This window comes from Neoarius graeffei, chromosome 7, assembly GCF_027579695.1.
Source record: "Neoarius graeffei isolate fNeoGra1 chromosome 7, fNeoGra1.pri, whole genome shotgun sequence".
Taxonomy (NCBI): Eukaryota; Metazoa; Chordata; class Actinopteri; order Siluriformes; family Ariidae; genus Neoarius; species Neoarius graeffei.
This window is the reverse complement of record NC_083575.1, coordinates 96,670,051-96,684,153: the sequence shown is the minus strand read 5'-3', so window position 1 is coordinate 96,684,153 and position 14,103 is coordinate 96,670,051. Positions and strand designations below refer to the sequence as shown.

The 14,103-nt window shown below is 42.4% G+C and overlaps 1 protein-coding gene across 2 annotated transcripts; it reads right to left on the bottom strand.

The window, feature by feature from the left end:
- snapc3 (small nuclear RNA activating complex, polypeptide 3) lies at nt 1-14,103 on the bottom strand. 2 transcript variants are annotated; one of them, XM_060926608.1, is made up of 10 exons: nt 13,871-14,103; nt 10,927-11,010; nt 9,656-9,737; nt 5,270-5,374; nt 4,819-4,968; nt 4,619-4,701; nt 4,232-4,390; nt 2,095-2,202; nt 1,219-1,389; nt 1-936 (listed from the first exon to the last, which is right to left on the bottom strand). In XM_060926608.1, the coding sequence occupies exons 1-9, from the start codon at nt 14,101-14,103 to the stop codon at nt 1,242-1,244; spliced, it is 1,152 nt and encodes a 383-aa protein (XP_060782591.1). In that variant the 3' UTR covers nt 1-936; nt 1,219-1,241. The 2 variants fall into 2 exon arrangements, with proteins under 2 accessions (XP_060782591.1, XP_060782590.1); XM_060926607.1 differs by having other exon boundaries at nt 1-1,389.

Sequence of the window (14,103 nt, the reverse complement as noted above, 5' to 3'; positions counted from 1 at the left end):
ACCACTGTATACACCAGCTTATAAATAAAAACATTTAAACACCATCACTGTTTAAACTGGAGGCTCGTCTTCATCAGCTCCACCCAAGTTACTCCACCCAATTCTAACTCCGCCCAGGCCACATCTGCATTTTTATAAGACCCCAAAGAACTGTAATATAAAGGTTATTCTTTTTTTTAAAAAAGTTATTTAATATATTTGAATAAATTATCACTAATTAAGAGAACGCATCCTCCTCATAAGAAACGACCCCAGTGCACAGAATCACACGGCGCCTGCCGTCGTTTTCAAGCCCACTCTGTAAGAGGGTGAAATTTAATAAAAAATAATTCCTGCGCTAAAGTAAAGTCAGAAACTCACTTTGAAGGTGTGATGACGGTTTGTTACGGCGAAACACTAAGTGGAGAATTTCATGGTGGGGTGGGTTTTTTACGTTTTTATGCATTAGTTCGATTCTCGTTCTGCCTCAGTGCTAAAGAGCAACAACGCTGAACATTCAGGGGGTAAAGTAAAGGACGTGTAAAAATTCAGCAAACAGAAGCTGCGATACTTTTTATTTATTCTGTTCTTTTTTTCCCTCTTTATGTTTGTTATAAAAAAAGGAAAGTCGTTCCTGCAGCGTGACGCTACAGGATCAGGAACATGTGAGTCTGAGAGGAACAAAGTCACACAGTGGTGCACCACAGAGATGTTCGGATTCTGATTCAGGATCAGGACATTTCTCTCTCTCTCACACAGTTCAGAGAAAGCTGAGTTTTTACATTTGCGAGAGAGAGATATGGAGGATCTGGTGAAGGAAAGGGATGAGATGGCGAGGTTACAGGCCGATACGGACAGGTTGATGCTGGAGCTTGAGAAGATGGAGAAAGAGAATGAGAGACCTGAGCTCCAGCACAGAGAGAGAGAGAGAGAAGCTCAGGTGAGGAGATGGAGGCTCTGGTGAAGAAAAGAGATGAGGAGAACATTTCAGGCTGACAGAGAGAGCTTGGTGCTCCAGTTTGATGAAAAGAGAAGGAAAATAAACATTTTACAAAATTCCCATCCCTTTACTACTTTAGCTTTTAAAAATAAATCTTGAAATGTTGAACATCAACAAGTGATTCCACGCTGTGGTCATTTTGTCAAAAACAAAATTTCTAGGTACAAGAAAACATCCAGGAAAATAAACAAATATTTATCCCAAAAAAAAAAAAACCCCGTGAGAAGAGAGCCACAGACTGGGTGTGATGTACGGAGCACGCTCAGTTAAACGCCCCGGGGTCGACGTAAGCGTACGCCTGGAACTCGCCCAGCTTGTTGCCATGTTGGTCGTAGTGCAGCAGGCGGAAACACTGATCACAGAACAGACACGGATCCATCGGAGCGAGAGCGTCGTTCGTCGTGATCCACCTGAGGGAGAAGTTCAACACCCAGTCAGAGTTTACAGACCATCTACAGCGAGGAAACTTCAACAGCCAATAGGATTCCAGATCTAACGTTATACAGAATCTCAGCGAGAGAAATACCAAAAACACCTCATTTATTTTCTCACATCAGCTTCTGACTGCACTGCGAGTCACAGGACATCGAGACTCCGCCGTCTGGGCACGGAGACGGGGAATCGAACCAAACACCGCCACAGCGGAGCAGACGCTAAACCTCTAACCATGACTCATCACGGCAGAGCCGCTGGGTCATGCAGATTACTGAGCTGCAAACAGCTCGTCAAGAAAAGGGAGGAATTTTTACCTTTTGGTTTATTTATTTATCCTCTCTGGTGTAATTAGAAAACTGATCACATGACTCGATTAAAAAAAATCATTAGTGAAACTGTTTGGATGTTTCAAGCCGTATGAACAGAGATGGAAGTGTTTACTCTCTCAGCATCGAGTCTGCAGCTTAAAAAAAAAAAAAAACGACACAAAAGAAAACAGCTGAATGTTTTACATTAGAAGCTCGTGGAACGTTCTCAGGGTTTAGTTGGAGAACCTTCAAGAACCTCAGTATTTTACTGGCGATGGATTAACTGTGTGTAGGTTCCTCACGCTGACTGGTGGAAGGCTCCTGCGAGCTGAACGACGGCGCGTGAAGCGACATCACAGACGAACACCTCACCTGCTGATGTACAGGTGACACACACAGCACTTCCGGGTCACGATCATGTGCTTGTACGACAGCAGCGGATACAACTTCCTGTCCAAGCAGTCGTCCTTATGGAGCAGTCTGAAACACACACAGAGAGAGAGAGAGGGAGAGAGAGAGAGAGAGAGGGAGCGCAACAAATAAGTGAATATTGTGATTTAGAGCTCAATAAAATAATGAGTGATGGAGCTGTGATAATCTTCTGATATCAGAGGGGAAAAAAATAAGTTTAGTGACCGGGACACCAAGTCAAAACAATACGAGATAAAGTCAAAATAATGAGATAGTAACTCATTATTTAAAGATTGTTATTTCAAGATCTCATTTCTTTATTTCAAGATGATCTCATTATTTCAAGATAGTCAAAATGAGATACCATCTTGAAATAATGAGTTAGTTAAAATAACGAGATTTTTTTCGCGGTCCAAATCCTGCGCTCTGATTGGCTGGCGAGCGGGTCTGTATCCTACAGTACGGACCCTGGTTACGGACCTCTGGCGACTCGCTCGTTCACAACAACAAACATAGTAGCAATTTTTGTCAACATTTATCTTTTTTATAAGATTTATTTATAGGATTTTTATCAAAAATCTTATAAATGTTTGCCAGCATTTCTCAGGAGAATAGCATTAATTTTACAGCATGGATAGCGATAACGACAGTGTTCACAGCGAAAGCGAGTTTTACAACCCTGAGGAAGAAGAAATTAAAGAAAACATTTCAGGAGAAAGCTAAAAACCTCTAACTGCTGCTAATGCCGAGCAAAAACATGGCTGAATCCTGAATGACTCCTATTTGTATAAATAGGGGACTACATAGGCGGCAAAATGTAGTTTTTTTCCTGCCATGGAAGTGCACTTGTATACCGAGGAGGAAGCCATTTGCATTACAGCCGTGAATGAGGATTCAAAATGGCGGCTCGGCTCGGTTTTCCCTTTCGGGCGCTCTCTTTTTCTGTTAGAATTTGGTAAAGAAAAAATAAATATATTATTTACCAGCTTAAGGTCGGTCCGTATGGTGAAATACCGTGACCTTGGCCTTGAATACTGACCTCGGCCCAGAGGGCCTCGCTCAGTACTTTCAAGACCTCGGTCACGGTGTTTCACCATACAGACCTCCCAGCTGGTAAATAACATATAAATCTTGAAGTAATGAGAGTTGAAATAACAAGAATCTTGAAATAATGAGTTACTAAAGTCAAAATAAAAAACACTAAAGGGCACATCTTGGGTAAATTCAGGAGCAAGATCAATGTAATTCTCCTAGTTTATATTAAACTTTGGTCAAATATCTGACACGTTTTGCATTTTGTGCAAATGTTTTTACCTTGCGCAATACCAGAAAAATTCAGTTGAAATCAAGCCATTTGAGGCGAATTGGTCCGCCTCTGAAAAAACTTGGCATTTGGATTTCCCGGCAAACACTGATTTTTGTGGCGTCACATGCGGGACGCCTCCCTCTGAATCCTACGTCAGCGCTGGTTTGTTTATGAGAAAACGACCTGGTGGTTTTCTGCAAATTTCTTCAACGTTATCGCGTAATTATTAAAATGGTTAACAGATGCATCGTAGGAGGGTGTAGCAACACCAATCATGATGGGATTAGTACTCATCATTTCCCAAAAGACCGGACAATGAGAGAGAAATGGGAGCGCTTGGTCTACACAGGCTGTGCACTGAAACCGTGCAAAGCTCGCGCAGCCTGCTGGCGCTTCCGCAGGTGACGTCACGAATCTGGATCCAGACTCCCTTGGGATTTTTCCAGATGCGTTTTATTTTATTTTTTCCTGCTGTAGACAGATGGCCTTGTGCAAAATTACCCTTCTGGATGAGTGTGTAAAGGGACATACTTTCATATATAAAAAGAAAGAAAAAAAAATTGGTCCAGAATATGCACTTTAAGTTAAAATAAAACCATAGCGTTTGTGGTTCAGGGTTTCTGGAATTTCGCCCCCTAGTGGAATGATGGATCTTTTTCAATTCCATTAATGTCCACAAATCTGTGTTCTGTTACAGCACAGAGTGATCTGGTGAACTAGATTAGAGCGTTCATCAGGCCGGTCCTGTGTGTGTGTGTGTGTTTAGTGAACTGTGAGCGAGAGGGCGGAGACCTGACGTCGGTGAGGATGAGGACATGTTCACAGTCCCCCTGGTGGCAGTACATGTACGGATATCCCACCTTCACCCTCAGATCACTGAACGTCGCCTCCTCCATCTTCGCAGTTTTAAACTCGGGGAAGTCTCTGCTTTTAGCCCAATCACGCGTCACCCTGCGCGTACACACACACACACACACACCACTGCATTCAGGTCCCACAGGCCACACACGGGTTTAACAACATAAAACGTGTGTGTGTGTGTGCGTCTCTCCATAGCACAGAGCTACACTCTGTAGTTAATACATAAATAAATGAAGTCACAGGAGTGACATTAAAGGGTTTATATATAAAAATTAGACATTTAAAATAAAATTAAAAACACGTCTCTGTGCTTCTCACTGGCTGATATCGCGACACTCGGGGAAGCGCAGGTCGTTGTAAAAAATCCCCTCGAAGTAGAAGAAGGCAGATTTGTAGTGATCCTGAAAACACAGAGGGGGAAAGTTTCATCTCTGAAGCTTGATTGGCTGACAGCAGTACAGGGTGTTTTAATCGTGTGTGTGTGTGTGTGTGTGTGTGTGAGAGAGAGAGACACCAACCTTGCTGATGAACTGAGGCACCATGTCAGGTGTGTTACTGAACTCTCCAAACACCTGCAGGTCGCTCACACAGCAGATGGCGTCTCTGAGCTCCGTGAGCTTCTGTGAGCCCAGAACATGCAGCGTCTGATACGCCCTCACATGCTTAAACTAACACACACCGTTTCATTGGTCAATAGTTTTTATAACATTAAAAACATTATACATTTATAAAAACACACATCCTTCCTTTGGATCGCTTATGAGCCTTTTATCTTTTAAGATTTTCATTTTAATTTCTTCATTTTTTTAAGAAGGTGAATTGTAATTATTACCAATAACTGATTTTTCATACAAGTTTTAACCCCTCTGAACTTTATCCTTTATCTCGTCTCACACTGTATTCTGTAATAATCTTTGTTTTTAAAGTCTCTCTATGAACATTTCTGTTAGAATGTGATTCGTGTCTTACTCGCTGAAACAGGACAGGATAGATAACATGGAAGGTGAGGACAATTTCCCCCTCAGGAACGATGTCCGAGGCATCTTCAGGTCTCCTTCCCAGAGACAGCATTTCCTACAACACAGGACAGAAAGTTTAAACTCTCACACACTCCTACAAACCCCACACACACTTGGGGAATAAACCAGTGGTGTGCAACTTTATATTTACTGACAAGGCATGGGGTGCCAAAACTTTGTGCAGCACAACAGATGCATTACAGTCAGTACATCTTCAGTTATAAGGTGATGTGTGTGAGAGGTGGAGAGATTAGATTATTTGATGTGGCCTAACAAAACCACGATGTAAGCAGAGGATATAAAGAGCAGAGTTGCTCCAAGCTTCCACTACGCCACGTCATCACATACGTCACTTCCGCAGGAGGCGCGTCTGGTATTTTAATAAAAATGTATTTTTCTAGAACACTAGTTGGTCTCTGAAAATAAATGTTTAACTGTTGAAATCTACAAATACTTTTACTTAACATAAGTTTAAGAGTATATTTGCTGGAGGATCCCTTTAAAGGAACAGTCCACCGTACTTCCATAATGAAATATGCTCTTATCTGAATTGAGACGAGCTGCTCCGTACCTCTCCGAGCTTTTCGCGACCTCCCAGTCAGTCAGACGCAGTCAGACGCGCTGTCACTCCTGTTAGCAATGTAGCTAGGCTCAGTATGGCCAATGGTATTTTTTGGGGCTGTAGTTAGATGTGACCAAACTCTTCTGCGTTTTTCCTCTTTACATAGGTTTATATGAGCAGTGATATGAAACAAGTTCAGTTACACAAATTGAAACGTGGCGATTTTCTATGCTATGGAAAGTGCGCACTATAATGAGAGGCGTACTAACACCTTCTGCGCGCTTCGACAGCACATTGATATCTGAGCTCCGTATCAATGCGCTGCTGAAGCGCGCAGAAGGTGTTAGTACGCCTGTCATTATAGTGCGCACTTTCCATAGCATAGAAAATCGCCACGTTTCAATTTGTGTAACTGAACTGGTTTCATATCACTGCTCATATAAACCTATGTAAAGAGGAAAAACGCAGAAGAGTTTGGTCACATCTAACTACAGCCCCAAAAAATACCATTGGCCATACTGAGCCTAGCTACATTGCTAACAGGAGTGACAGCACGTCTGACTGACTGGGAGGTCGCGCAAAGCTCGGAGCAGCTCGTCTCAATTCAGGTAAGAGCATATTTCATTATGGAAATACGGTGGACTGTTCCTTTAAGGAGCAGAAGGTTAATAGCTGCAGTTCCTGTTTGACCACCAGGTGTCACTAAAGTGCACCGTGTAGTCAATACATGTATGGCCCTTTTCCACTACTCTTTTTCAGCTCACTTCAGCTCGCTTCAGCTCACTTCAGCCCGACACGGCTCACGTTTCGACTACCAAAAACCAGCACGACTCCGCTCACTTCAGCCCTGCTTAGCCCCTAAAACTCGCACCGTTTTGGAGTGGGGCTGAAGCGAGCCAAGCCGTGCCGAGTGAGGCTGGGGGCGTGAGCAGACACTCCCCTGTGCACTGATTGGTGAGGAGGAGTGTCCTCACATGCCCACACACGCCCCGCGAGCGCGCTGGGATCTGTAAACACCGCAAACCCGGAAGGAGAATAATTACGAATTACGAGAATTTCTGAAGCCTTATGCGCCTCGCCTCATCTATACGCTCTTGCCAGTATCTGTCTGCGTTGTCGGTGACAACAAGCCACAGCACCAAGACCAGCAACACTAACGACTCCATGTCCTCCATGTTTATTGTTTACTATTCGGGTCGTGAGACTACCGCTTAAAAGATCACTGATGTCACTGTTTGCGCTGCTTAACGACATCACGTGACGTCCACCCACTTTCGCTAACTCCACCCAATGTGTCCACCCACTTCCAGCCAGCACGGTTCAGCGCGGTTGTAGTCGAAATGCAACTCCAACAGCCCCGCTCAGCTCGACTCAGCACGGCACGGCTCAGCCGCGTTTGTAGTGGAAAAGCGGCATTAGGTGGCATTTTCTCTACATTTAAACTGCAGCTCAGTGTTTTACAGTGTGAACTTAAAAAAAGGAAAACAGTGAAACAAAAGGAAGTCAGAAAAATAAAACTGAGGGAAATTAATAATGCAATCAATAATAAGACAGAAAAACAAAAATATTAACATGTTTAAATAAAATGTCCATACAAATAAAATTAAACGGTATTAATTAGAATATAAAAGTAAATTTTTAATGAAATGTATACGTTTTAACCCCTTTTTTTTTTTTAATCTATGATGGAACCTAAAAATAAAACCCTGCTTCAGTGCTGCTTTAAACTTTCATTGTGGACAATAGAGAAAGCTAAAGCATGATTTGAAACAGTTTATCGGGTAATCAGTGACATGGAGGCGCTAAAAAATTAAGAACTTTAAAAACTAATAAGATTTTATGGCGGCGGCACGGTGGTGTAGTGGTTAGCGCTGTCGCCTCACAGCAAGAAGGTCCTGGGTTCGAGCCCCGGGGCCGGCGAGGGCCTTTCTGTGTGGAGTTTGCATGTTCTCCCCGTGTCCGCGTGGGTTTCCTCCGGGTGCTCCGGTTTCCCCCACAGTCCAAAGACATGCAGGTTAGGTTAACTGGTGACTCTAAATTGAGCGTAGGTGTGAATGTGAGTGTGAATGGTTGTCTGTGTCTATGTGTCAGCCCTGTGATGACCTGGCGACTTGTCCAGGGTGTACCCCGCCTTTCACCCGTAGTCAGCTGGGATAGGCTCCAGCTCGCCTGCGACCCTGTAGAAGGATAAAGCGGCTAGAGATAATGAGATGAGAAGATTTTATGGCTAATTCTAAAGCAAAAAGGCAACCTGTGGAGTGACACCATAGCTGCTCTAATACAATCTTATTTTCTTTCTTTTTTTATAATTTTTTTTTTATTGGAGACCGGCATTATCAAATACAAAGTACAAAGCTGTGTTCCACAGCCATTTCTCCCCCTTTTTTTTTTAACCCCCTTATGCAGTATTAGAACAGAGAAATAGAAAGAAAACACCCCCCACCCACCCCGAACTCTCCCAAAGAGAAAAAAATTAAGAAAAACAAAACGTACAAAGAACTAAATAAAATAAACAGAACGGACACAAAAATAAACAGCATAAAATAAAATAGGAAGGGAGATTAAATTAAATGGATGCTCAAAGTGCTCACCACAAAGAATAAATGCATCAGGTCAGTTGGGGTCCAGAGAGGAAAGGGTATTTGCATGCGCAATAAAAGGTTGCCACCTTTTATAAAAATTGGCTATTGAACCTCTTAAGGAATATTTCACTTTTTCTAAATGACAGAAAAAAAGACATTAAATCACTTAACCAGGATGCAGTAGAGGGTGGATTTGGGTTTTTCCACTGTAGCAGGATGTGTCTGCGGGCTATGAGCGAGGCAAAAGCCACAACATCAGAAACAATCTTATTTTCCAGTGCACTTTATTATTCTCCCTGCTGCATTAGGCACAAGGGCGGGTTCGTTTACTGTAGTACTAGGAAACTGTGAACATTATTATTATTATTATTATTATTATTATTATTCAGGATAATTATTTTCCACTTAAACCATTTGCATTTTCTTTAAAATTTTAAAAGGTTTTCTGTCTCTGAATATTTGAAACTGACCTTCAGTGTAAATCTGTTAGAATAATAAGTGTTTAGTTTTGGGTTTTTTGCTTAAAAATGTTGCTTCAAATATCCTTAAGGTGTTAGGAGTTAAAATAAACCAGCAATCAATCAAAAAATAAATAAAAGTGCAATGAGCATAATCAAGAGACAATAGCATTACAATGTATACCAATAATTTATTTGGTTTATTTACCTAATTACATTTCCACGTTCATATTAATAAAATGTACCTCATGTAATACCTGGAAGTTCATTTTCCAGCTCATGTATGTGATGTTACACTGTTTTGTCCACTAGAGGGAGACAAACTAGTGAAATTGAAGCTCATTCACAACCACGAAGATAAAATTCTGTCTCCATCATGGCGTAAACGTGTAAAATACTTTATATTCCTAAGTTTCACATTTGCATTTCGATTTTAATAAACGTAAACAAAATGGAGGTTTTACATCTGGAAATCAGTTTACAGCTCCTGTAGAGGATGTGCTTTATGCTATACCTGTTTTTGCCCACTAGAGGGAGACAAACTAGTGAGATTAGAGCACACTGATTCTCAGTAAAGGACACCTCAGCCTGCAGACCTGCACCATGGTGTAAATTTCCCCGAGGGTCGTTCAGTCTGGGGTTTAATTTGCTTTGTGGGTGTGGCTAGTTGAGATTTGAATCATTTGGGGGTTTTTAATCAATCACTCACTTGTGTTACACTGAACCCCACTCACCATCTCGTTGGCGTACACATCCTGTCGTCCCACCCCGTCTCGTACGAGAGTCTTCTTATAGTCCAGTCTCCTCTTCCTCAGCCTGAGGACAGAAGGGAAATAAAACCAGCTGGATCTGGTCTCAGGCACAGCACATCAACACACTGAGAAAATATTTCACCTATAATGAAGAATGTTTCATTCCAATTACGGCTGTGTTCAGTCTGGGGGCAACGCAGGACTGTACCACCGAGAGCAGGAAATGGGGGGTGATGTTTTAGAGACTCATACAAAATATTTTATTTCTTTTTCATTTAACATCTCAGAACATTCATGATTTCATCAGTACTGTTTAAGTATTTAAGTGTATTATTGATTTATTATTATAATATCCATCATTCAAAGGTGCACAAATAACCTGGAGATTAAAAAACATCATCAAATATGAGGATTTAATCCATGACCTCAGCATGAGAGTCTGATGAAGCGGCAGAGAAACCGGTTTAGGAACGTGATCCCCGGTGTGAATGCACGCGCGTGCGCATGTGTGCAGACATGCCTCCCGTCAGTCTCTACCGTACCACTGTCACTCCTGGGGGCGGAGCTTCATTAACATGGGCGGGAATTCTCAAGGGGTTTAAAAAATAAATAAATCATTCAAATGTCGAATCCAGCTACTGAACTGTTAAAGATGTAGGCTAATCATAACTAAAGCACCATTAAATATTTACATAATTAAATTTTACACATACAATTTTTTTCTTTAAACTAATGTGAAAAAAGTACGCTATATTCTATTCTGACCTTTTACCCCGACACCTGAGGCCGATCGGATCTCACTGTATATGTAAAGTGCTCAGATCGGATATTTTTCACATCCTAACAGGATCACGATCAAACTAAATCGGATTTCTGCTCATTTGACTCGAATCTATTCTGGTTCAATTCCTCCTCATCACCCTCCTCCTCACCCTCCTCAGGTGAAGGTTCTCTTTAAGCTCGAATCATTCAGTGGAGTTTACAGTTAATAAATTCATACCTGTGCTTTACTACAGGAAGTGGAGAGGCACTTGGGGTTTTTAATAATTTTATAATAAATACTGTCTTTACTTTCCACCAGCTTGTGTGTTTTTAAAAAAGTTTCATTAATATCATGATATATTTAGACTCCGATCATAATCCGGAACATTTCACTCTCACAGCTCTACAGTAAAGCCGCGAGTCGTGAACCTACAGGAGTCACAGTGTACAGGCTCAGTGTGAAAGCTGCTGCTCTGGTGGTGTGATTTTACTTTAACGTGGCGAGCTGAGGGTCTGCAGGAACCACGTCGGGATCAGGAGCTTCATCCTCAGCGTGACAGCGAAGAGAATCAGGGCTGAAACACACACACACAGACACACACAGCATTAAAACACACTAACTACAGCTCAGTCCCGAGTCCCTCTTTCAGCTCCAGGATACAGAATACAGGCTTCAACTCTAATTTAGTGCACTACATGTTAAAGGGAGCGAGTGGTTTGGGATTCAGCTCCAGGTTCCCTACACACTGAGCATTACTTTTATTTATCTGTATTAAACACTGCCTTCTGTCACCCGTGTAGTGTACTTTATTCCAGTTTAGGACTCAAACATTACAAACACTAGTGCTTTACACACTCAATAAGGACCTACTGCTGTTATAAAATGTCTTTAGTGCCCTAGATAGTGCACTATTTTATCCAAAAGGGAATAATTTAGGTTTGATTCATTCAATGACCAACTCTCTACAAGAGCAGTGTTTCGAATTACAACACTTCCTTCTACACCTCTTACATTACAGGACACGGAATTACTCAAGCAAAGAGAATCCCAAAATTAAACTGCAGTGCATCTAGTGCGCTTTTAGAGTAGGGAATTGAATCAATCATACACGAGTCCCGAGTGGACAAACAGTGCACTACTTAGGGCACTAAAGCCAAGAGACAGTGTGAGAGCATTATTACTCCCTAACCAGTGAAGTTATTTAGGTAAACTGAATCCCAAATCAGGACCTAGTGCCCTTGTATAAAGAGAAAGAATCACAAATGGCTCTCTTTAGGATTTACACTGGACAGAGTGAAACTGTAAGTGCCTCTCTACTGGACAGGAATCATTTTGCACGCCCTAATTAGTGCACGATGAATACGGATTTGAATATTGCCTTCCTTCTCTTGTGTAGTACATTTTATCCTAATTTACATGACTTTAAATAATTCTCAGTCCTGAAATAACTGTTATATACACTCAATAGTGCCGAATCAACCCTAAATCTTTCCCTACAGGACAAATAGTGCACTACTTAGGGCACTAAAGATATACTTTTAGAAACACAGTAAATGTAAAAAGCACTAAGTAGACTATAGGGTGCAGTTTGTATGTCCTAAGTTATGATAAAGTGCACTTTTAAAGATTAGAGAGGCCAGTAGATCATACTCTATTATCATGCAGGAAGTTGGGTTATAAATGTCTCTCTTTAGTGGGCGGCACGGTGGTGTAGTGGTTAGCGCTGTCGCCTCACAGCAAGAAGGTCCGGGTTCGAGCCCCGTGGCCGGCGAGGGCCTTTCTGTGTGGAGTTTGCATGTTCTCCCCGTGTCCGCGTGGGTTTCCTCCGGGTGCTCCGGTTTCCCCCACAGTCCAAAGACATGCAGGTTAGGTTAACTGGTGACTCTAAGGCTACATCCACACGACAACGAGATTTTTTTTTTTTAATAATCACGTCCACATGGGCAACGGATCAGTTACATTTCAGGTCCATATGACAACGCAACGCTTGCTGAAAACGATGCAATACACATGCCACACCTCTACGTGCGCTGTAAGACAGTCCCCATCGGAGACACCAGAACAATAGAAGTAGACGCATGCGCATAAACCCCTTCTTCTGTAGCATCAGCCACATAAAGTTTTGATGATTAATCAGTAGCGTAAAACGAAAGACGCGGAAAGAGGAATGAATGGGGGTAGATAGAAGCCGGTACACCAACATTCTGATATCCTACAGAATTCTTTAATGGTCCGGAATAAATTGAATGCTACACATTGATGGATTACTTTGTTCTTCTACGCCCTTTTTGAGGAATATATTGTTGGACTTAAACCAACATCTGAAGAGGTGAGATCGCTCCTTTTTTTTCCTATTTTTGCTGGCGGGATTGGTTTTGTTTTTGGAAAGCGCACGGGCGGTGCGCGGTTTTGGTTACTGCTTCCGCAGTGTTTGGACTAGTTATAGGATTTGTTGACAACTCGCATCGAGTTCGTTACGCTTCTACCCGGCATGAAGCACTGACAGTCATGTGGTTGTGACGTCATCGTAAACAAATCCGTTCTACTCATCCAGACGACTTCGCAACGGTGCCGTTGCCAGATTTTTCCACTCTGGGACCCGTTCTCAAAAGATTTCGTTTTGGGGCACCCAAAACGCCGGTGCCGTGTGGACGCCAGGCTGAAATGATAAACAATTTTATCAGATTCACCTGAATCCGTTGCCGTGTGGACAGGGCCTAAATTGACCGTAAGTGTGAATGTGAGTGTGAACGGTTGTCTGTGTCTATGTGTCAGCCCTGTGATGACCTGGCGACTTGTCCAGGGTGAACCCCGCCTTTCACCCGTAGTCAGCTGGGATAGGATCCAGCTCGCCTGCGACCCTGTAGAACAGGATAAAGCGGCTACAGATAATGAGATGAGATGTCTCTCTTTAGGATTCACACTAGATAGGGTGAACCTCAAGTGCGCCGACCATTCTGAAATAATTTCCCTAGTTAGAGCAAATGCTTTTTATTTTCCACAGGCACCTACTCCTTTTAAAAGCGTTCAAAGCCCCAAGTAGTGCACTATTTGTCCACTATGAACACACGTAGGTTTGATCCAGTGCCCTACTTTCTACAAGTGCACTACTTGGTGGGTAGTAATTACTCCTACACCCTACCTAGTGTTTTTTCACAACAGATACAGAAGGACATGTTCAAGACTGCCATCTTAATTTCAGCTCCAGTTCAGAATATTGTACAGTTTAAAGAGGTGATCAGGTGTATACAGGAGAAGAGCACTGTATTTTGTGCACTGCTGAGATACCTGTAACCAGTGCAGTGGATTAAAGCTTGAGATTGAGCTTATATTCTTTTTACTGGTGCACTATTAGCAGGGTGCTACACTACAGAGAGGTTATTTAGGAGGCACTGAGTTCGGGCAGGAGTCAGAAACCTAAAGCGGAAGTTTACCTGCAGATACTTTTAAGCTCCTCCAGCGTTTCCGGTGTGATTCCCATCTCCTCTATAAACTGCGCATCCTGTATTTCACCGGAAGTCTGGTTAAAAGAGTAATCTTCCGGTTTCAGGACCCTTAGCCATAAATCTCTAAAGCTACCGAGGTGAACCGGTTTGGAGTTCACTCCGACATGCTCATACACCGGCACGTTCTCGTCCTCTGTGTTCGTGTTGCCGCCTTCATCCAT

Coding starts and splice junctions, on each gene's coding strand:
- snapc3 (XM_060926607.1), bottom strand. CDS start 14,103: ATGGATGAAGGCGGCAACACGAACACAGAGGACGAGAACGTGCCGGTG. Junction 5,375..9,655: donor ATGTGTACGCCAACGAGATG/GTGAGTGGGGTT, acceptor CCTGTGTTGTAG/GAAATGCTGTCTCTGGGAAG. Junction 1,390..2,094: donor TGTCACCTGTACATCAGCAG/GTGAGGTGTTCG, acceptor CTTCTCCCTCAG/GTGGATCACGACGAACGACG.